We start from the raw sequence: 23,610 nt of genomic DNA on the forward strand, positions 1-23,610 counted from the left end.
GGTTTTGGCCAAAAAGAGCCTGATGGATACGACCGTAGTCTTTGTTCTGCATCGGTCATCAGATCTGCATGGTTTTGCTTTTTGGGAAAATTAAAAGCCGACAAAACTAGCAACAAATGTTTCGTCACGCTGTGAACTAAAATGTCTCCAGATGAGCAGATTTAAATGTAACGTAGCTGTTTTTGTACAGTCACTGCCCCTGATGTTCTGCAGGTTCTTTGAAGCAAACGCTCGTCATTAGTGATCACGTAGTGCTCTATAGCACAGGAAGTGTCTGCCCAACACCTGCAGAAATGGAGCATGTGTACACACACACACACACACACACACACACACGGCTCATCATTGCCTCCACCTGCATTTCTTCATCAGCAGGTACCTAGATTCCAAGCTTCTCCCCTCTGTCTCTTAATCTACTCTCTTAGTCTGACTCTATTTTAAAGACTTTCCAGCCAGCATGGGGCTAATCATTTGAATAGCTGATCGCTTTTATGACACGTTTGTTTGTATTTTTCTGTGCAAACCGCAGCTGTTAATTGAACTTGAGCCAAAGTTAGTTTAAAGGACAAGTGAACCCACCAACAGATGTGCGTGACCACAGATGGCGTCCTAAACCTTGTGTCAATGCCTGCTGTCCCACTTTACTCAGCATGAGGGTTTTTCTCCCTCCATCATGTCGCATTGGATCGACTGTAAATGCACATACAGCGATATTACTGGCTGATACCAATATCTGGTTTTCTCAGAGCTCCAACCATCAAAACCAGTTTTGTCTGATTTCTGTTTTTGTTTTTTGATTAATTTAATAAATGGGGGTTGGGGCGTTTTGTTTTTATTTAGATTTTTATAGCATTAGTCCTCCCTATCAGTCTGAACCAGTCTAGGGTAAACAAGATCATTCTGTTCTCTGATTGGCTGACCCATCTCCAACCTTCGCATGTGTTTGAATGTGAAAGGAGAGAGCACGTTAGCAGAAGGTGACTTTAAACAGCCGGCTCTCCTCACATTCACTCCAAATCAGCTGTTTTGCTTTTGTAAGTTCTCAAATGTCACAATGTCACAGGCTTTAAATAGGACAGTTATCTGGAGTCAGATAACTAGATACCATGCCAACACGAGGAATTACTGTCAAAGTTTAGAAATCCACGTCCAGGTGATGCAGAAGGAAACATCATAGACAGCATGAGTGATGTTGACAGCACAGCATCTGTTAGCTGGGCCTATGTGTTATCATGGCTGCTACTGTATAAAACAACTAGACCAAGTCCCTCAGGACCGTTTGCTGTCGCACACAAATCCCAGTCATACACGTTTACATTCCCACCTTCAATCCTCCAGATAATAGACAAGAGTCTAACAGGCATGTTAAAGCCCAGCTCATCTGCATCTAGCTCTGCTCCCGTCTCCTTGTCTGTGTTATCCCACGTGTCTTTTTTAGAAAGAACATAATCTGCTGCAACAGCCTCTGCATTAATTGCAGTGTTGAACATCAGCAGTGGCAGCTGGCACTTTCTCCTTGTTTCTGATAGTGCAACTCAAGGTCACTGTGGGATTTATTGACACGGATGGGACTGGTCCATATGAGATTGTTTTTAGCTTAAAGGGGCATAGGACAAAAGCTTTCTGTCTATGTGTGGGATTCTTTTTTTTTCTTGGCATTGATGACATCAGAATGCAGATGATGGACCAGAGAAGAGTAAAGGTATTATCCCAGATTAACTTCTTCCAGATGCCATTTATGCAATAAGAAGTCCCATAAACGGCATTGTAGAAAACAGATCTGGAGAGTTTTCCGAAAGCATTCCTCCTCATAAAACTGGAATAGTTTAATCTCACATCTTTAAACAGGTCCCGTCCTAAACCCAGTAAGGAGCTGTGAAGAGCTCAGGTTTGAACTCGTTCTCTTGGTCTGGTGCCTTCCTACCATGTGGCGTAGCAGTCTGAACACTTTCTCGTTGATGACATAACCGACCATGTGGCCGTGCTATAAAAACACAAACCTCACCTGTACTGATCTGGTAACGGCACAGCCTGTTTTAGCTTGCTGCCGCGTCTCAAAGCAGATTTACCCAGGGTGGGTAAGGAAAATGATCACTGGCTGAGTGCTCTGTAACCGAGCTGAGTTATGACTGGCAGGCTGGGGTTAGCTGCATGCCCCCACCCAGTAGACCTCTTCTAAAATCCCTTCTCTCATCCACACTTTCTCCTCACTTAATATGGTCTGCTATCCTGTTCAGACTGACGAAGGTCTGCAAAGAGCAAGGGCGTAATGACTTTGCCAGTGATTACTAGCAGGCTAAGCCAGGCTCCAAGCCTTTTATTCCCCTACAGCTGGATCAGGCGGTAAAAGTTAGTCAGGAAATGCAGCCAGAGGCAGCGAGGAGAAATGCTAAAGACTTTTGTACTACAATAAAAAAGTGTTTCCTTCAACAGGATGGTACTGCATTATCTCATTCAGTAATCTATCACCTTAGCTGTACTGGTGGAGTCAGCTGCATCAAGGAATGGAGACAAATCACATTGCAGACATGTAAAATCTGCTATTATATGCAGCGAGATGGATTACCTCAACACTTATCTTTGTCAGCCGCTTCTATTGCCGTTCTGAGAGCTCAGAGGTGGTAGAAAACAGTGACTGGGGATGTGACAGTAACTGAATGTACCAGTTTCTGACCACACACACGTACAGAGTGAGAGTTTTCCCTGAATATACATGCAGTTTTTAAATGTTCCCGTCAAATCGAAACCTTTCAGATCGCGTGCACGGGTTCTCCCGGGTACGGCGGTTTCCTCTCACAGTCCAGAAACATGACAGCTAGGTTAATTGCTCTCACTAATGGCCTTTAGGCTCTGATTGGTTGCCCTGAGGTGTACCGGCCGCCTTTCCAGGGTCTGCCCGCCACCACTGCTTCTTAGTGAGTTAACGGTTATTCTCATTGAGTTGTGAAGCATCCTTCCCTGGCTTTGTCCTCAATTATTGTGTCCTAAAAGTTGAATTGTGTTCTGTTGAACAGAACATTTAAGCCGAGTGGCTGAGCTGTGGATTGAATCGTATGGAATTGGTGTTTGCTGCTCACATGTGTTGGGTTGGATGATTGCTTTGTTAGCCGTTTATTGATGTACGACTCAGTCGCAAAACAGATAACCAACCATATAGAGACTTTCATTAAAACTTTTCACTGAAATGAACGCAGAAAGGGGTGTTTATTGCACTGTTGTTTGTGGCATGGTTTAATAAAAATCTGAATGTTTTACATCTTTCTCGTTATTAAAAAGTGCCCGGCCGCCCAGCATATGGTTGCCAGTACCGACACTGTGACGTGCACATCAGTCACGTTGAAGCAGACCGCATTATATCACTACATCACTGCCCGCCAGTTTAAGTCCCATGTTTTGATTGGACAAAGGATGCTATGGTTTTCTTTCATCCAGACTAAACACAGATGCCTTTACCCTCACATAGGCAACGGTTTGCTGCTACTGTGTGTCGCTTAAAGCCTCTGTTGCGTCATCAGAATGAGCAGGAATCAAGGGAACCATGTCATTAAAGAAAATTGAGCTGCAAAACGAAAAACAGCAGACTAGAATAGAGATGTATTTAGATCAGAAAAAACCCAACTTGATTTATCCAAAGCTATTTTCTCTCTTCGCACAACAAGTCCTTAAATTGATTTCTGCTAAGCTCACATGTGCCTACTTCCCTGCAGTCGGCGGGATTTACCACAATCCCGAGGCTCTCTTCTGATGGATAAAAAGGAGAAGGTAAAACAACAACAACTCTCAGAGCTAAAGTGCTTTGGACACTCAGTAAAACTTCCATCTGGCTGAAAACGAAGCCGCAATCATCTTCGCAGTATCAGTGTGTGTATTCCAGTGGCACAGGACTGCTTGGATGCAACATTTGTAATACTTCAGGCACCATCCATTGAGAAGTCAATATATCTGGTGACATGGCTGGTCCACACCTGACCTGGAGCACAGTGGCCAGATGCTAAGGCTCAGAGAGAGGACGTCCTGGTGGGTCACATCAGTTGTCTCTGCCAGACTGAATGATCGCATCTTAATCCTGTTTTTCTAAAATCATGCAGCTACAGCTGTGGCAGAGGTCCAGATGTGCAACAGAACTGTAGCGGAAAGTACCGGGTACAGATGCTGAGATACTCTTGGAGCTTGTCAATTAACCCCCTGTCAGCTGCATATGTTTCCATATTTGTCCTGTAAAGTAGACTTTGCCACATTCTCTAATTCAATCCAGCTAAAAGGGATTTAATAGAAGGGTCACTGATGAGGGAATCTAGATCTGCTCCAGCTTTAAAACAGATGCCGTTTCTCTCAGGCCTTGGGGAGCAAAGCTTCTCTTTCTTTGCCGGTTCAGTGTTGCATAAACTGGACGAGGAGCCTTTAGCGCCGTCTGCACAAGCGGTTCCCAAAGCTGCGGCCCGTACAAACGTCTTCCTGGCTCTTTGTTCCAGGCGTTCTCTGCATGTATTAATGAGCAAAGGAAGCATCTCCTGCCTGCACCCAGTCTTCTCTGAGCTGACGGCCAACCGTCTGTACGATCCGACCTGGTTCCCAGAAATGGTCCTGAGCAAAGTAGAAACAGGTGTTTACTATACTAGCTTCCAGTCAGGAAAATGGATTTCAGAGTCCTGCTTTCCTGTACGTTTATGATGCACTTGAATAAAATGTGGCAAAAAAGGGTCCATTTGGGCTCTAAGACATCCTGATAGGATAAAACGTATGAAATGATAAAGCCTTCCCTACCAGAAAATCACTCCTTCAACATAATAACACTTTCCAGCCACGCTACAGTCTTTCCTTCCCACTAAAGTATAATTAGCAGTGGACTTGCTGGCCAAACGAACAACATGGCTCCACATTTTTAAAGCATTTGTCTCTAGAGAGCAGCAACATGTGATTTAGAAGTAGTTGGCCCTCTACAGTTGAGCCAGTCCAGCTTTTCTGAATTCATTTCTGCTTCGTCTCCAAGAGTCGTCCGTCCCATTTCCTTTCTTTATTGGATGCATATTTACTCCTGTCTGTAGTTTGAACTTCATCTTTCCTGCACTTTTGCTCCTCTTGGATTTCATTTAGAAGGTTTTCTCACAACAAATCACCTTGTGCAGTTTTTTTTATGTTCTCTAAAGGTTTATGCTGAACATTTAATTCGAACCTTTGCTGTCTGGCGTAATCGGATTCAGATTTGGTTGAGTTTATTTGAAACAGAGTGGGATTGGGAAAGAGGCTGGTGTTCTTCCTGCTTTCTGAGCCTTTAGGACACTTCCTGTCACCATAGATGCACACATACGGTTCATCCAGAGCTGGCTGCTGGCGACAGGGAAGTCAGATTGGTGTCAGAACGTCTCCTATGAAGACGGTTGTGAGTGAGACATGGCCCACCTGTCTAAGTGTGTTGTGGTCGACAACATGACACACTGCAGAAATCCCGTCTGCTGTTTCATCACAGGAGAGCCTTTAGGTTCTTGAAGAGCTAAAAGCTTCTTTTATACTCCATGTGACAGGAGTCTTGTCCAGCCTGCTTTTCACATCCGGACCCCTGACCTGCTGAGAACTCGTGTGTTATTGGCCACCACTGTCTGGTTTCCTGGCCCTCCAAATTTAGTTTTATCACAAATAAGAACGCATATCCACCTGTTTCCCATGTACCGGGAACCGTTTCAGTGATGCAAACATAACACCACTTATCTGTCAGACATAAAAGAGCAAGAACTGATGGAGCCAAGCAAAAGAAAAATATTATTTAGACTTATATTCTTTAGTAGCTTCATATGTATCCTGGTTACATGATTAGAAGAGATGAGGGATAAATGATCGAGTCTACTATAATCTACAGTCAGCTGCTCCCTATGAATGCCGTCATATAGCCGACATCCTGACAGGATTCATGTGGCAAAGTTTCATGTTTTGCTTCAGTTGAATTCAGATTGTTCTGGATACATCACCCTTTTAACAAGCTTTTGTTGATAATCTAGATATAGATAAAAGTTTAAAAAAAAATTCTCTTGTAAATTATTTACTGCAAAACGTCATAATTACAGTCCATTCATCCATGAGTCCACTTAATGGTGCTAAATCTAACCGTGTGCCATAGAAGGTTCAGATGAATTCACTCCTGGGCAACTTAACATATTAAAGAGCACGACCCAAGTCTGTTAAAAAAGTCTGCTTTGGTTGTTAACTTTACTCCATTTTCTGTCTACAGGTGATGGCGTCCCGAAGGAAAACAGTCCGTTCATCAACAACACCGAGCATGACAAGAACAACAGTTATGATGGCACCAACATGGCTCTTTTTGAGGTGATTGTAACACCATTTCTGATCAGCAATACCTCAGACAGGAGACGCTGCACATCAGAAACGTTTGTCCCTGCTAAAACAGGGTGCATTTTAATCTAGAACATAGCCATGAAGCTGAAACCATTCATCAGGCCGCGATGCGCTGAAGCTGCAGACCGATGGATCTGGTCTGTGCTTTAACGGGCTGAAGCTGTGGCTGCTCTGTGGTCACCGCTCCCTGTGTGAAGCCGATCCAGCTGGGCTGCTCCTAAACCCTTTGGACAAATACGAAGCTACACATTATATTCATTCTTCTCCGGGTAGACGTTTCTTTCAAAGTACTGTTGCTCTGCATTTAAAGGCACATTAAAAACACAAAACATGCATCCAGAACAAGCTAGGAAGGTTCAGACTGAACTTAACGCTGCTCGTCAGTAAGTCGCTCCAACCAGGTCATACTTTCACCCTGCTAACAGAGAATGTGTTCAACAAACACCACCTTCAAACCGTTCGGTGAGTTCAAAATGGAGAGTGTTGTTTAGTGCTGCCAGTGAACTGTGTGTGCATTGCAGGAGGAGATGGACAGCCACCCCATGGTGTCATCACTTCTCAACAAACTGGCCAACTACACCAATCTCACCCAAGGAGCGCATGAGCACGAGGAAGCTGACGAAGAGGAGGGCTCCAAGAAGAAAGCTGTTAAGGTAGAGCAGTTTGCACGCAGCCTGCTTTCAGCCGGTGTTCACATGGCTCCGTACAGGATAGCGTACAGTTGCATATTAACAGTTGTTCTTTTAAATCTGCTGAACAGCCGTTACGTAACGGGGTCTTTGACCCATGAATCCCAGCTGTAGGTTTTAATCTCAGATCTTCCCCTGGTTATAAACTCTTCCTCCGTTAAGCCTTCTTTAGACTTTTTTCCCCCCACTTTCCGTTGCTTTTATACCATGATGTCACATTTTACTGGATCGTTTTTATTCATTACTGTTCAGAAAGAGTCAGGCTTCAGCAACATCATTTCTCGCATCCACATCACTGTTTTTAAATGTACCGCTTAGAACAAGCGTGTTTAATTCACCAATATCCATAGTTTATTTTTCAGCTTTCTCCTTTAGGATTGTTCATTCTCTACGTCTAAACTTCTTAGGATCAAAACTTTTAGACATTTTTGCCACAGAGGCTTTTCTAACCACAGCCCCAGACCCAGACCCTCGTCAGTTTCCCCATCCGTCCCCTGCATAGAAATGGGCCATGGTCACCTCCCACTGGCTTGCAGAAACGTCTTGAAATGAGTGGAAGAAGTAGATGAGAACATGAAGCTGGCTCCACTCTTTGTCTGGAAAAGTTAGCGCTGCACAGCTAGTGGCTAATTTCTTTGCTCATGGGAGCTGAATTCGGCACTTTCTGGTTTTTGCACGTTATTTCCAAACTGCAGGGACCGTTGCTTTTTTTTTGAAGGATTAAAGGAATTTCCGAGGTGTTGCTTTTTTCTGGAAGTTCGCCCGTTCTTTGTAAAGGGTTCTTTTGTCACTTGCATGTAAGTCTTATTTATGTTTGAATTTCAGTTTGATATTAACCATGATTTAAAACCATACTATGTTCTGCTTTGCACAGCTGCTGCTACAATAAGCAGTAGTTTATTATAAAACCAGGACTGGTAACACGTTTGTTTAAACACAGTTGGAAAGTGAATTTCTAAGAATGCTGCTTTTACGGGTCTGATTGTCATCCAAAATATGAAAGTGATATATTTTAAGCATTTCTTTCTCATGTTTTACCTTTGTGGTTCATAGATAACTTAATTTTGTAAGTCAGTTTTCCAGACAACTTGAATAGACGTGCAGCTCCATGTTCATCCAGGAGGAGTCAAAGATTTCCTTTGATAGAAACCTTTAAACCAATCTGGATGATCCAAGAAAATGGATTTAGTTTCTTGAGGTGACATGTCTTTGAGAAGTGCTACTGAAATAAACCAAATTGAATATTATTGCTCTTATATAAGACCAATTAACAAAAGGAATTTGAAATGTTCTGTCCGGAGCATGTTTTGGCCGACCCAGTTGCAGGGGACTCTGCTGATTCAGCAGTTGTCCAGTGGAGATCAATACCCTCCACAAGCAGGGTAAAGCCCAAAAGCTCATTGTTAAAGCAGCTGGCTGTCTCTATTTGCTGAATCCTGATGGGAAGTTGAGTGGAAGGAAAAAGTGCATTACCAAAAGGTGAACAAGCAACAGGGACAACCACAGCTTTGAGATTGTGAAGCAAAACCCTTTCAAGAAATAAGGGGGAAATGCACAGTGTGGACTGCCGCTGGAGTTGATCCACGACACAAAGATGGATCCATGGACTACAACAGTAGCACCCCTTGTGTTAGGTCACTCCAAAATCAAGCAGCTTCAGTTAGGTCTTACCTGGGCTAGCATAGTAAAGTCCTCCTCTCCAAAGTCCTCCTTTCAAAGGAAAATAAGCTTCTTCTTTTTTGGAAAGCAAAATTCTAGAGTCTGGAGGAACTGTGGAGAGGTGCAGAATCCAAGCTGCTTGGGTTCCTGTGGGAAGTTTCCACAGTTGGTGTTTACTTTGGGAGCCATGCCATCTGCTGGTTTTGGTCCACCATGTTTTATCAAGTCCAAAAGTTGTTTACAAGCAGTTTGGAGCGCTTCAGGCTTCCCTCTGCTGCCCACACTGCCTAAAGTACCAGATGACCTGCTTGAGTCACCCTGGTATCACCGATTGGCCAATAAACTGGCCTAAACTCGGCCCCACTGAGAATCCCTGGGGTATTGTCCAGAGGAAGATGATAGATCAGAGCCAACGCCGCAGACAAGCTCCTGGGCTTCCTTAACACCCCAGCAGAACCACAGGCTGATGGCCTCCATCAGCGCTGCACTAATTCAATTCAATTCAATTCAATTTTATTTATATAGCGCCAAATCATGAAACATGTCATCTCAAGGCACTTTACAAAGTCAAGTTCAATGATGCCGTACTTTATGCTAAAGGAGCTCTGACCAAGTATCGCCTGCCTATTTTGTACAGAACATTCTCACTTTTCAGTAGGCCCATATCCCTCTAGTAAATATTCTTTTTACTTGTCCTAATTAATTTTCTAATGTTCTGAGAAACTGAATTTGGGGTTTCTATTTGCTGGAAGTCTTAATCATCAAAAGTAAAGGAAATGTCTATCTCTGTGAAAATAAATGCAAATAATGATTGAGTTACACTTCTTAAATTAAATTATTGAAGTACATTTCTAATTTATTAAAATTTAATTTTTTTACATTAGTCTATTGCAGTACAATACTACACACTGTTAAGTTTGTGTTCTGGATAGATAAAACAATCATTTTGAATATTTCTTCTTTAGTTTTTCCTTATTTGTCTGATTTGTTCTTTCTCTTCTTCTTGGTTTGCTCTCTTCTTTCCAGATGTGTGTTCTGTATATAATTACCTCTACCTGCTGGCTCTCATTTTTCTTCTTTATTCCCTCCCAATGTACCTCCCATGTGTTGCAGAGCCCTCAGATGGGAACCTTCATGGGCGTCTACCTCCCCTGCCTTCAGAACATTCTGGGGGTCATCCTGTTTCTCCGCCTTACCTGGATCGTCGGCACCGCCGGCATCTTGGAGTCCTTGGGGATCGTGGGCTTGTGCTGCACCTGCGTGAGTGTTTCAGTGTTTCATCACTGTGAGTGACAGAAGTCTGGCCTGAAATGCTTCGCTCTTTAGTGAGGGCTTTGGCAGCAGAGTCCTCAGTGTGGTAATGTGCGTGGCCGTGGAAGAGCTCATGAGGGACTCCCCATTTCTCCACCATAGACTCCTCTGCTTTCTAGTTTTTGCCACTTTGACGTCTAATCTGTCCATCTGGAAAAAACACAGTGACATTCATCTACACCCACTCAAGGCCTATATTTGGCTGTCCCACTGCAGACTGGATTATTCCAGATTAATCATGGAGAGTAGAAACCTGAAAAAATGACTGTAATCTCAGTGACACAGTTTCAGCTGATAATGAAATTCTCCAACAGTGGCGCCGCTGCAGGCTGTTCTTAATCAAGAAGCAATTATGTAGCATTCCTTTAAAGAATAAAAGCACTGTGACAGCTGATTTCTAGGAGCACCCAGACGTCGGTGCAGAGCACCTCTCTGTCCGATGTTGAGGCTGTAAGAAGTCCTCGTCTAGAATGACAGGAACGCCGCTCCCTTTATTAAAAGCTGTGTAGAGTGCAGGGTTAACCGTACCTCACATCCCTGCTGTTACGTAAGAGAGCAGAGCTTAGTGAGCAGATTAACGTTCAGTTTCACCGCTTAGACCATATCTGACTTGGCACTAATGGCTCTGGCCTCCTTATAGGTCGGATCCTACAGATATGACATGCAGAGTAATTCCTGGCTAAACCCAACTGCCTACATTTGCTGAAAACCAGCTGAAGACCTTTTCACAACACCAGCTAACAGCGATGAAGCTTTATGTCTGCCTCTACAATGTTGTCTTTAGAATCTGGTCTTGAGACATGCCGGTGGTGCAGGGGGGGGGGGCGTTGCAGCAGCAGCAGCCTTGTTTGGAGGCCTCAGTCCTCGACGAGGCTGTCCCGGGTTCAAGTGCCGGACCATGAACCTTTGCTGCATGTCTGCCCCCTCGCTCTTAACCCCATTTCCTCTCAGTGAACTGTCAGATAAAGGCCACCAGTGGCAAGAGAAAATCTGGTCTCATTCTTCTCCCATTGAAGAATTTTCCTCTTCAGAATTAAGCCTTTGATTGTCCTCGGCAAGATCAGATGTTTACTAGAGGCACACTCATATCAGAGTCATTTTTACAAATAAAAGATCTTTTTTTATCTCAAATCCATCTGCGTTATACCGATGTGAACAAGGACACGTATTGTTGCACGTTTAAAACGTTTCCTCCAGGTTTGCATTTTCTTCATGTTACCACAAATAAAAGAAAACTCCAAGTTAATCTTTTGAACGTTGGCATTTATCTGTGGTCGTTCTACCACTGGTTTTTCTTTTTGTTTTAGTTATGGTAGCTTTATTTATAGAGTGCTTTTTATACACAAGTGAAGCACTTTGTGCTTCAGAAAAGATAAGACAGGAGGTAATGGAAAAAAACACAATACAAAAACAATTAGCTAACCATAGCTGACCATGACAACACACTGAAAGATGACATAAATATTCTGAGTACAGATAAGAGAGAACCAAAATAAAAGAGGAATATTAATTAATAAATTATAAATTATATATTTCATTCAAACGGGTAGAAAAAAAATCATTAAACACAAGAAAGAAGAATAAATAAGTAGGGAACATGCAGGAATCTAACATGAAAATAAAAGTGCCATTAAAATACAGATATCTTTCACTTAAAATGAGATTAGGAACAAATCCTTTTTATACTTCATAGTCAGATAAAGGCTAAACCAGAAAGACTCGTCCTAAGTTTAGTTAAAAACATCAGTGGTCTCCAGCACCCTGAGATCATCAGGAAGTCCATAACCCTTGTAGCCTTCTATGAATACTATATAGTTCTTTAGGACTTCCACATGGATGCAGTTCTGCAGGGTGCAGGTCTGTTCTGGACCTGTGGTCCTTTTGACACTGCTCACCAGGCCCACGCCATATATGCTTAAAGTGTGGTGAAGTGAATATTACAACAACAAAGCTCAGGGCAGTTAACCATGTTTGTTCTGACTTTTCCTGCTGGAGAATTTCTCCACCATTTTCTGTGAGCTTTAGCATTGCAGGCATTTAAAGATCTGCAGCTGTTGTGGGAAGTTAGAGACCAAACAACTGGCCAAATAAATTACCGCACCACAGAACAGGAATGCTCTGCATATGAAAGATGATATCTCATCAAATATCTCCTCCAAGCAGCGCTTTACCATCACATTGATATTAACAGTTCCAGTTTTATATATTGCGCAGCTCTGCTCCTCACTAAATAAGAGTCCCCCCCCCCCTTACTCTTTTCTCACTAGCAATTTAAATGACTTTAAAAGCCAGGTGTTTCTTTTAATATTGTACTATTTTTGTCATTTATATTCAATTTATCTAGGTTGTTTTGTTTACTTCCCACCACAGCTCATAAAAACAAATTCAAATTTTTTTCTAAAGTTCCGCTGGTAAGTTGAGTTGAGTTTTTAGGAGCCATTTGCTTGTTTCAGGAACTTCTAGGAAGCCGAAGCAGTGATTTAATGAGATGTGCAGTGAGAGTCAGGGCTTCACGGTGCGCTTTCTGTCAGTCTGATCAAATCCAAGCTGCTCTGGAGCTGCTTAGGGTTTCACTGGAAACTGTGAGCTGATTGGTTTTGATCCAACATGTCTGTCACTTTAAACCAGACTTCCAGAGGAGGACATGAGGTTTATCTTCGGTGTGTCCTTGTCTCTGCTCCTTCTCTTTTCTTTGTGCTCTGATTCCCTTCCTTCAAGCTTCTCTTCCCTGCTTTCTTTCACTCATCTTTTCACTTTTATGCATGTCTCCCCTCCTTTTGTCTTTGCACCAGCCTCAATTTGCTCTCCTCTTTTGTCCTGACCTTCCTCTCATCCGGAACGTACTGTTAGGTAACAGGCTGATGTAGATATCCTCCACCACAGTGAGTGATTTCAAAGAAAAGCTTGTATCCATAACAAATCCAAAAGACTTGGAGCATAAAGCGTCTGAGAACCGTTTAAGAGACTAAATGGCAGATTAATCCTCCAGCGATCTCATTGCTTTGAAGGTCTTTGTTTATATTTTTGTTTTAATGCAGCATGGAAAATATATTTGACCATGACATAACATTTAATGAATATAAGACATATAAAGGTTTCACCCTTCAAAGTTTTTTTTTTACCTGTCTCTCATTTTCCACAGACAATGCTGACAGCGATATCCATGAGTGCAATTGCTACCAATGGTGTTGTACCAGGTTGGATGTTTTCTTTTTTTATTCTGTTTTTGGTTTTTCTGTAATTGAACATTTTGATATTACCAGTAAGCTTGAAATGTAGTCCCTTTTCCTGCCAATTAATTTTAGATAATAAAATACCTTTTATATGCACAGATCCTATACTTCCTGGGTTGAGCAGTCGTTAAATAGTCTAATAGTTAAATGTTTCTATTAGAAGAAGCAGTAGAATCTGTGTGAGAGACAGCAGTCGCTGTAAAACGGGGTTTTACTGTTTAAAAAACAGACAAAATGAAAGTCTTTAGCGTCTTAAATTAGGCCAGTTAGCGTAGTCAGCTTTACTAAAACCACACTTTTGTGTTCCCAAGCTAGTGTCAATGTTTACCTTAACATTAAGATTTCTAAAAAGTTGCCAGAATTTCCAAATTTCATTATGTTCCAAGACAGATGTTGAAAGCTTGAAGGGGTAAAACAGAGCGACTTTGTTGAACTCTTACCAGCCTTCCTGTTCTCTGCTAAAATCGTTGCTCTGTCAGACTAAACGGACCACAGTCATGAAATAACAGGTCGTAGAAAATACAGTCTCTCTGCTTCCCCTGACTCAGTTTTAATCAGAGTGAAATATATTTCACTTGATTATTTTTCCCTCTGTTACAACTTCCACACTGAAAAGTGTTGCTGTTAGGGTGACCTTGTTGCATCTCGTGTTCACTGATCAGAAAATATCTGATTTAGAGTTTCCGACCGGCCAGTCATTACGAATTGTAGATTAAGGTGAAAATGATCTGACTCCAGTCACCATCTGATGTCTGCATCTGTGTTATATATTAAAGCATTTGAGTCTGACATCAAGATGATTCTTATAGCCATCTGTGCTCCAGCAGCAAATGTGTGTTCAGTATTTAATTTACCGTTAGCGAAAAAGCATTTCTCACATTTCTTTGTATTAGTTGATTTTGCTGGTACTATGCTTTTTTTTTTTAAAGAAATGGTTTCTCTTTGTGATATTAATTTCAAAGTCATTTGCACTGTTTCTGTTTTCCAGCTGGAGGGTCTTACTACATGATCTCCAGATCTCTGGGTCCAGAGTTTGGTGGGGCGGTGGGTCTCTGTTTCTACCTTGGAACAACCTTTGCAGGTGCCATGTACATTCTGGGTACCATTGAGATTCTGCTGGTAAGGGAAACCCGTTTGTTCTTTGTGTATCTTTCTCAACCTACATTTGGATTAGTTCCTGATAAACCACTAAATGAGGCTCTATATTGCCAAAAGTATTTGCTCCCCCTTCCAAATGATAGGAATCAGGTGTTCCTGTCACTTCCATGACCTTCCTGGGCCTGCAGACTGTTTCTACAAACATTTGTGAACTCCAGCGTGGTTCTGTGATTGGATGCCACCAGTACAACAAGTCCAGTAGGGACATTTCCTGGCTCCTAAATATTCCACAGTCAGCTGTATCATCAGAAAATGGAAGTGTTTGGGAAGGACAGCTACTCGGCCACCAAGTGGTCGGCCATATAAACTGAGGGAGCGGGGTCAGTGAACGCTGAACGCATAGTGGGAAGAGGTCACCAAGGTTCTGCAGTCAGTCACTACACACCTCCTAACTTCATGTGGCATCAGATCAGATGAAGAACAGCGCAGAGAGCTTCATGGAGTGAGTCTCCATGGTGATCAGCTGCATCCCAGCCGTACATCACCAAGAGCAACGCAAAGCGTCAGCTGCAGCGGTGTAGAGCCCATCGCCTCTGGACTCCAGAGTCCTGACCTCAAGCCCATAGAACACCTCTGGGATGAATGAGAGCAGAGACTGAGAGCCAGGCCTTCTGGTCCAACATCAGTGTCTGACCTCAGAAATGTGCTTCTGGGAGAACGGTCAGAAATTCCCAGAAACACTCCTAAACCTTGTGGACAGAAGAGGTGAAGCTGTTCTAGCTGCAAAGGGTGGACCAACACCAAATTGAGATTATGAATGGGATATCGCTTAAGTTCATATATGAGTCAAGACAGGAGAGCAAATACATTTGGCAACAGAGTTGAATGAATTCTGCCAACTTGTTTACTGAAGATGCAGAAAACTAACCTGCTTTTTCCTCTCCTTTGTTCAGACCTACATTGTGCCTCAAGCTGCCATCTTTAAGGCAGAGCGAAAGGAGGAGGAAGTTGATGCCCTGTTAAACAACATGCGTGTCTATGGCACCTGCTGCCTGACACTCATGGCAATAGTTGTCTTTGTTGGGGTCAAATATGTCAACAAACTCGCCCTGGTCTTCCTGGCTTGTGTTATTCTCTCCATCCTTGCCATCTATGCTGGAGTCATCAAGTCCATTTTTGAGCCACCAGATTTTCCGTGAGTCCAGTTTATAGAAACCTCCAGTGCTGTCATTTGCACCTTTTTACTACCTTTATTAAATGTGACTCCTGTCTTTGTACACACAGAGTCTGTATGTTGGGGAATCGAACTCTACAAAACCACGGCTTTGACAAGTGTCTGAAGACTGATGTCATCGATAACCTGACGGTCACCACCAAGCTGTGGAGTGTGTTCTGTGACGGACCGGAGCTCAACGCCACCTGCAACGAGTACTTTGCAAACAACAATCTGACACTAGTTCAAGGCATCCCCGGCCTGACCAGTGGAGTCCTCTTAGGTGGGAACATCAAGGATGTGGACCTCAATCCTTTTTTTCTGTGTGATTTCTGATTGTATTTCTCTTCTATGATAATGCCCTGAGGAGTTTTTCTCCATGATTTCTCAAATGAGATTGCCCTTCCTGCTTTCAAGTGCTCATAAGACACTGATTGCTCATAAGCGCTACACGCAGCTCTACTTTTCTGAAACCTAAACCAGCTTCCTAACCCAGTTGGTCCGAGATACATGTGTCGTAAGAGGAACGTTTGAAAACCTAGTTTCTGGTAGTCTCTAGTATCACTCCACAAAGCCGACATGTACAAATATTGCCGCAAAATTAACAGGCATCTAACCTGGGTGCCTTAAAAGAGCTTTTGACCAACCAAATAGTGACAGTCTGTTCAGTGTTTGTCAACCTTATTTCTTTAAACAGTTTAAAAGTCCACAATATTGTGACTCAGCAAGGTTTCAATATCTCAGCTGCCTCGACAAAAATGTTTCTTCCGCAGCTTTCACAACTAAAAGTCAGAAAGCTCTTCCCTCTAGTGGCAGCAATCATAATCCAGCGGTACGTGAGTAATAAAAAGGTCTGAACATGTGTGGACATGCATGCTGGATCTCTGTAGGAATGTCCAAAGTCATGGATGGTAAGCAGTTATTAAACATGGCGAGAACGCTGTGAAACTGCAGGGTGAAAAAAAAACAAGTCTTTCTGCTAACCCTCAGCAAAAATGCACTCCCCACATATTTCTCAGGAGCAGGGACAGGCATGTGCAATGTGCAGGTGCTGGGTGAGTCCATGTGTAATTGCTCTTCTCATCCTGCTTATGTAACTTGCTCTGAACCTTTTCTTCCCTGAGAAATATTCATATTTTGCTGAGTCATTTTTTTGTGTTTCTAAGTCTGTAGCCTGGATGTGCTGCAAACTCACTGAGCATGTAAAAACTCTTTGCCCCTGTGTTGCTAAACCTAGATGATTTACCTTAACTTTTCAAGTTCAAGTCCTTAAAAGTGTTTGTTTTGGCTTAAATTAAGTCATTGTTCTAAAAGGAGCCAGCCTCATCACGCCCGGAGAGGGAACACTTTTCCTTTCCTTAATCAAACTAAAGAAGGAAATTTTAATTAAAAGAAATTACTAGAGTTGACTAAAAGTCACATCTACAATGAAATGTATTGTTAATCAACTAGTAGTTGCTCACTACTGATTACCTGAAACAAAGAATCAAAGGAAAACACAAATTAACCACTAACAATGTAATAAAACACTCTTCTTACCTTCGAACTACAGATTAGGGGAAAGATGAACAACTAGGAAGCAGACTGGACTTTATGGTCTAATTCTGAACTCCTCCACTAAACTTTGGTGTAGAAAGCAGAATCTAATGAAAGTGTCTGGACCGCCCTGGTAATCAGCTAACTTTAGGAGCACCAAAGTGAAACAGAGCATTGAAGGTGTGCTTCAATGGCTTCTACTCCCAGACGCAGCCTGGTGGAGGTGGAGGTGCCGTTCCAGCACTAACCTTCTGGCTCACGGTTGACTTTCAGCACAAACATCTGTCCAAAAGGCCCGTGGGTCATTCCAGCACCACATGGTGCTGTTTCTCCAGAACATGGGTTGGATGTCTGGGCTGCATATTGGAGGCAATTTTTGTCCAGCTTTACTGATGAAATGTGTCATGATTTGTCTACGTGAGCCCGGACAGAGCACGCACACAGAGTTTGTTCTGTTGCAGTTTATTGAAAGTAATGAGTAGAAATGATGATGACCAGAGTTAGTAACCAGATGGGAGATGATGGGTGCAGGAGCAGGCTGACTGGAAGAGACTGGAGAGAGTTCTTGGGGCTGCTGGGCTGCTGTCAGACCAGAGGTGCAGAGCGAGACAGTTCTTGGGGTGTAGGACTGCTGGAGCACACGGTAGCAGGCAATCCAGCGACAGAGCAGCAGGGATGGTTCTTGAGATCCAGCAGCTAGCAGAGGCTTTACTTATGCCACAGAGGAGGCAGGAAATCCAGCAACAAAACGGGGAACAAACCAGGCTCAGAGGAGAATGATGAGAACAGGACTAGACAGGCGAGGTGTTGGTAGAGACTGAAGAGAAGACTGAGGGAGGCTTATGTAGGGAGGCTGGCAGGTGGAGTGAATTCAGGCTGATTAGAGCCTAACAGGTGTGACTGATTACTGAGTGGAGGAGGAGCTGAGTAAGAGGAGGAGGAACTGAAAAATAACTGAAAAAGCCAGACCAAACCTAAACCATGACAAAATGGACTTTGAATTGATTTAGCATTGTGCTAAACATGAGCTCTTTTCAAGTCTCAAAACTAAATACTTTCTTTTAAAATGGGATCCATGTAGACATGACTAATTAATAGATCCAATCCAAATATTTCCCTGTTACTTTTTCTGCCACCATTCAGCTTTTAATCTGCAAAAACTTAAACATTCTCCCTTCTGTTTAAATGTTGATTTAAGCACAAGTGTTGTTTTTTATTTTTTATTGATATCCCAAATAAAATGTTATTTGTCTCCTGAGAAAGGCAAAATACGCAGCTGGTTGAGCTCTGGAGTCTTATTCCAGAAACTGATCTCTGTTTTTAACTTCATTTAACCGTGTTCTGTTGGACCGAGCTTAAATTTGTTCTTAATGGCCCTCACTGCTGCGTGTGCTGCAGAGAACATGTGGTCAGTGTACGGCCCCCTTGGCATGATGGTGGAAAACAAGAAGCTGTCATCTTTTGGTGGAAGTGACCCTGCCAAGGACATTTACCTCCCCTATGTTGTCAACGACATCGCCACCTTCTTTACTCTGTTGGTCGGCATCTACTTCCCCTCTGTCACTGGTGAGTCTCATAGAGCAACAAAGTGTGTGTTTTATAATGAGCAGACTGTGAACTCATGTGAAATCTGGTTAAGCTGCCATGTGATGCTTCTATGCTGCGTTGTGCTTTAGGGATCATGGCCGGTTCAAACCGCTCAGGTGACTTGAGGGATGCCCAGAAGTCCATCCCTGTTGGAACCATCCTGGCTATAGCCACCACTACTTTTATCTGTATCCTTTCACCATAGATAGATAGATAGATAGATAGATAGATAGATAGATAGATAGATAGATAGATATGGGACGGTCTGTTGGCAGAGGTCCATGTTTATTAATGAAGCCAACAAGTATGACCATGTCTACAAATGTAATTACTACACTAATATGTTCATGCCACATGGTACTCTGATGTCATTTTTACTGTTGTGCTGCTTTGTGGGCCAGGATTATAGATTACGTCTTGAATATCTGGCTTTTGACGACATAAAACACAGGTTACACAGAGCTAAAGACGGCCACCGAGTAACGTGTGACATCCGTTCAATCGGTCTGAAGCCTTTCTGCTCCGCTGGGTTTATTTGCCTGAACGTTTCTTTCCAGACATCTCCAGCGTGATTCTGTTTGGTGCCTGTATCGAGGGAGTCCTTCTTCGAGACAAGTGAGAGTTTAAAGCTGCTGGACACATTTAGTAAAAAAAAATGCACACTGAAAAACCTGACGTGATGACTCTTGGTTATTATCCCTGTCATTAATGGTGATGCTGTTGATTATTCACCCTACTGCCATGTGAAACTAGCCTTGTGAGACCATCCTGATCTCGCGAGCTTTCAAGGTTTCACTCGCAGATCAGTCTGGCTACTTTCCGTTAAAGAAAGTTTGGAGCCGTTCACCAAACGAACGTCCAATCAGCGTTGGCTTTGAGGCGGGTTGAGGTGTGACGCAACGAGAAGCGCGACAGTTCAGTCTAAAGAACATGGCGGCTTCAGCCGATGAAACTAGCGTTAGCGTGGCTATCGAGCAAGTTTTATCGGAATTACAGAGTATTTCTCTGCTGAGCTAACGAGCCTTTACCTGCAGCAGCAAGAGTAGCTTGGCTTGTGGTTGTGTTTTCGTCGTCGCTCGTAACAGAGCGACGAGGAATCTGATTGGTTTATTTGGCCCGTCTATCACCAACATAGGCCAATCAGCTAACCAGTATTTTCGCCCCTTCCCAAAATTACTTCAACGGAAGGTTTCCAGATGGATATGCGGAGCAAATCTATCTGGCGGAGTCAGGTAAATGTGAAACCACGAACTGTGGAGAAACATTGGAGGAAATGTCACAAAAAATGAATTAAAGTTGATAATGCCTATTTCAGTCATTATGACTTCTTGTTCATCCTGCAGGTTTGGTGATTCGGTGAAAGGGAACCTGGTTATCGGCACACTTTCCTGGCCCTCGCCCTGGGTCATTGTGATCGGCTCGTTCTTCTCCTGCTGTGGAGCAGGTCTGCAGAGTTTGACCGGCGCGCCTCGACTCCTGCAGGCTATCGCCAGAGATGGCATAGTCCCGTTCCTGCAGGTTGGACACAAACAACCACACTGCCAGCGTGGTCTCTCCTTTCATTTGGACCAACCTTAACACTCAGCTGTCTGTGTGGTTGAAGGTGTTTGGTCATGGGAAAGCTAATGGAGAACCCACGTGGGCCTTGCTGCTGACAGCTGGGATCTGTGAGATCGGCATCCTCATCGCCTCGCTGGACGCCGTAGCTCCGATCCTTTCCATGTGAGTGTCTGTCTGCAAAGATTTATTCCCACTTCTCCTTTATAAAATCAGATCATCAGAGATCCTTTAAGTATCCTCATTTTAAAAGCCAATTATGAAGTCATAAAGTGGGATTTAGATGGATGATGAGTGAGAAATGCTTGTTTTGGCTTGTTGCCGACCCTCCCTCTCCCCACAGGTTTTTCCTTATGTGCTACTTGTTTGTCAACCTGGCCTGTGCCGTTCAGACCCTGCTGCGAACGCCCAACTGGAGACCACGCTTCAAATACTACCACTGGTAGGTGCTGTTACAGGTGCACTGGAAAGCTCCGGGTTTGGGAAGAAGTGCTCAATGACAGCATGGAGCCCGAAACTCTAGGCCGTCAGATTTGGATTGGTGATCAGATTGTTGGGCTTGTTGGTCAAAGCACAAGCAGATTAACTGGAGTGCGCTCTGTGTGGCAGCCTTCATTAAGATAAGGGCAGGTTCAGAACAATGCTGTGGACACTATTGCTAGCTGTGGATTTTAATCCTTGTAAAGCCTCTAATAGCGCTCTCCATTGTGACGTTCCTTCCTTAAATTTAGTGTGCAACTTTTCATTCCTTGTTTAATAATGGTTTTTCCATCAACAGGACCCTGTCCTTCCTGGGAATGAGCTTGTGTCTTGCCATCATGTTCATTTCTTCCTGGTATTATGCCATTGTTGCCATGGTGATCGCTGGCTGCATCTACAAATACATCGAATATCGAGGGTAGGACTTGTGTTGCATGCAAAACTGGTTGGTTTCAGAGTCATGTAGTGTGAGCAGTAAGTCCTTTATATACTTGTGTTCATATGTGTTTGAAGCAAGAAGCTAAACGGAGCAGGAAGTATTGCTCTCTGTGTTTTGGCATCATTTTTTTTTTTTGTTGGTTCTGCTCCATAGGGCTGAGAAGGAATGGGGAGACGGCATCCGTGGCCTCTCCCTCAACGCTGCGCGCTACGCCCTCATTCGCCTTGAGGATGCTCCGCCACACACCAAGAACTGGAGGTACTGAATACTCTGGAGTGTTTCACATGAACATGGGAAGGGAAGGGTTGAAATGGTGCAGCCTTTGTTCCAGTTTGGTTGGACGATGAGGAGATCAAAGTAGATGCAGTGATTTGTGTAATTCAGCTCCTGGGTGGTGAGCCTTTGTACTGCATAGAAACCGCAAAAGCTGAACCTGTTGGCTGATTCTTCGAGTGCTCAAGTAGTTGTTTTTGTTCAGTTGTGGATCCTTTGCCATTTCTTCTTGTCATTAGGAAAGATAAAAATAGTTTTTTTTATGTCCATTTTGTGTTGGCCTTCTGATGAGGTAATTATGCTACTGCAGCTGTTGCTTAGGGAGCCATTTCTTTACAGACAACTGTTAGTCTGCTTGCTAAGTGAAGGACTGGTAGCTACATTCAGTTAGATTTTTCACTGTGAGGGCCTGATCTTCAAAAGGTTTGCACAAATTAAAACATGTGCAAACCAATTAGTGTACAAAGCAGATCTTCATACCAGGAGCAAAGCAGTTTTTGTGTGTAAAATGAGCAGAACAGTGGACACCAACATTGCATGTGTGTCTTCATTACTATGCAGATCACATGCTAATGACCAAACCACGCACATTTATGGGAGGGCGATATACAAACATAAATACTTACCACCCGCAAAGCGATTTATCAAAGCTGAAACTGATGGCGGCCGCAGTTTTTGCGTCTATATTTAGTACCTTTTGAAAGGCAGGAGCAAACTCGGATGCAAAATGCCTGCGGTCCTTGTGGCCAGATAGACAACAGAGAGAGAGAGAGAGGGTGTCTGTGCATGGAAACATATTTGGACTGCAGAGTAATGTCAGTGGAGAAAGGATATCTGCCATTACTGATTAATGCAGCGGGAAGTAAACAGTGTTTATGCAATTTAACAAAATGAAAAACACTGACTGAGCTTCAATATTGTGGCATGCAAACCCGCTGAGCCAATAAGAAAAGGAATAGTGCGCATCCATAAATTGTGGCAAGAGGGATTTTTTTCCCTCGCTCATTGCTCATACAGTTGTATTAAGTCTTATGGGGCTGCCTTGGTTTGCAATACTTAGGCTCAAGCAGCTGTTGTCAGCAGTTGCTGGAGCTTTTATGATTGATGTAATGCTTTAAATGTAACTTTAGTTATTTTATGTTTTTAACTTGTTTTACTTTTGTTTGCAGCACTTTGAGATACTTAAAAATTCACTATAAATAAATGTATCATTATTATCAATGTTATTTAAAAAAAATAATTATCCTTATTACCTCCATCTCCATTGCTTAAAATTTCATCTCTTTTATGGTCCCTCTCAAACTGCCAGTAGTACACGCAATTCAACAATTCAACTCATTTAAATGGGACCTAATTGGTTTTGCACTTCTTATCTATAGCGGGTCCAATCTTTGTAGATCACCCGCAGCACGCCCACTTATTACACGCACAATTTAGTTTGCCTGCACAAATAGCAGTCATTATTTGGAAGATCAGGCCCTTGTTCACTGCAAGCACAAATGCATTTTGTTACGTTTTTAAGAATCAGGTTAAAGACGTCCCACTATAATCCCTTCATGCTTCTCAACCACCGGAGAACTGAATGAATTCTGTTATTGTCTTTTTATTTTGAATCATTATTTCTCTCTTGTGTATCTAGGCCCCAGGTACTGGTGCTCCTGAATCTGGACTCAGATCAAGGCGTCAAGCACCCACGTCTGCTGTCCTTGACTACTCAGCTGAAGGCGGGGAAAGGCCTGACGATAGTGGGGAATGTTTTACAGGGAACCTACCTCACGAAGGAAGCAGAGGCCAAGAAGGCTGAGCAGGTGTAGTTCTCTTTCTAAATACAAACATAGATCCACTGTCATGCACCGTCTAGATGCATCTCTGCTGAAACACGCCTGAATCAAGTGACTGATTATGTGCTCAGCTTTTCTTCTAGAACTGCAGAGGCCTGGTAAGGGGCAGTTCAGTCCATTCTAGTGTGTTGGAACCAGGATTCATCTAAAGGCTCTCTAGGACCATAAGTGGAGACGCCTGGTTTGGGGGTTCACACATGTTCATTCAATGTGAATGGTTTTGGGTGGACTGGTTGGACATTTCCTTAGTTCCCTTCCTTAAAGCAAGCTTTTCCTTCTCACTCAGGGGCCTCTCACAAAATGAGAAGACCGTCAGAACTTTAATATATTTGAATAACTCTTCATG

General features: G+C 43.1%; 1 protein-coding gene across 6 annotated transcripts in view; it reads left to right on the plus strand.

Moving 5' to 3' along the window:
* slc12a7b (solute carrier family 12 member 7b) overlaps positions 1 to 23,610 on the plus strand; it is a 76,178-nt gene that overhangs the window by 40,564 nt on the left and 12,004 nt on the right. For all 6 annotated transcript variants that reach the window (XM_012871178.3, XM_012871177.3, XM_012871180.3 and 3 more), the window contains exons 2-17: positions 6,224 to 6,318; positions 6,870 to 7,001; positions 9,810 to 9,956; positions 13,150 to 13,204; positions 14,229 to 14,359; positions 15,292 to 15,533; positions 15,623 to 15,834; positions 18,486 to 18,653; positions 18,764 to 18,862; positions 19,232 to 19,289; positions 20,018 to 20,192; positions 20,278 to 20,396; positions 20,575 to 20,673; positions 21,010 to 21,129; positions 21,304 to 21,408; positions 23,063 to 23,231. In XM_012871178.3, the coding sequence (XP_012726632.2) occupies positions 6,224 to 6,318; positions 6,870 to 7,001; positions 9,810 to 9,956; positions 13,150 to 13,204; positions 14,229 to 14,359; positions 15,292 to 15,533; positions 15,623 to 15,834; positions 18,486 to 18,653; positions 18,764 to 18,862; positions 19,232 to 19,289; positions 20,018 to 20,192; positions 20,278 to 20,396; positions 20,575 to 20,673; positions 21,010 to 21,129; positions 21,304 to 21,408; positions 23,063 to 23,231 (2,126 nt within the window). The remainder of the gene's footprint in view (positions 1 to 6,223; positions 6,319 to 6,869; positions 7,002 to 9,809; positions 9,957 to 13,149; positions 13,205 to 14,228; positions 14,360 to 15,291; positions 15,534 to 15,622; positions 15,835 to 18,485; positions 18,654 to 18,763; positions 18,863 to 19,231; positions 19,290 to 20,017; positions 20,193 to 20,277; positions 20,397 to 20,574; positions 20,674 to 21,009; positions 21,130 to 21,303; positions 21,409 to 23,062; positions 23,232 to 23,610) is intronic.

This window comes from Fundulus heteroclitus, chromosome 21 (genome assembly GCF_011125445.2).
Source record: "Fundulus heteroclitus isolate FHET01 chromosome 21, MU-UCD_Fhet_4.1, whole genome shotgun sequence".
Lineage (NCBI taxonomy): Eukaryota > Metazoa > Chordata > Actinopteri > Cyprinodontiformes > Fundulidae > Fundulus > Fundulus heteroclitus.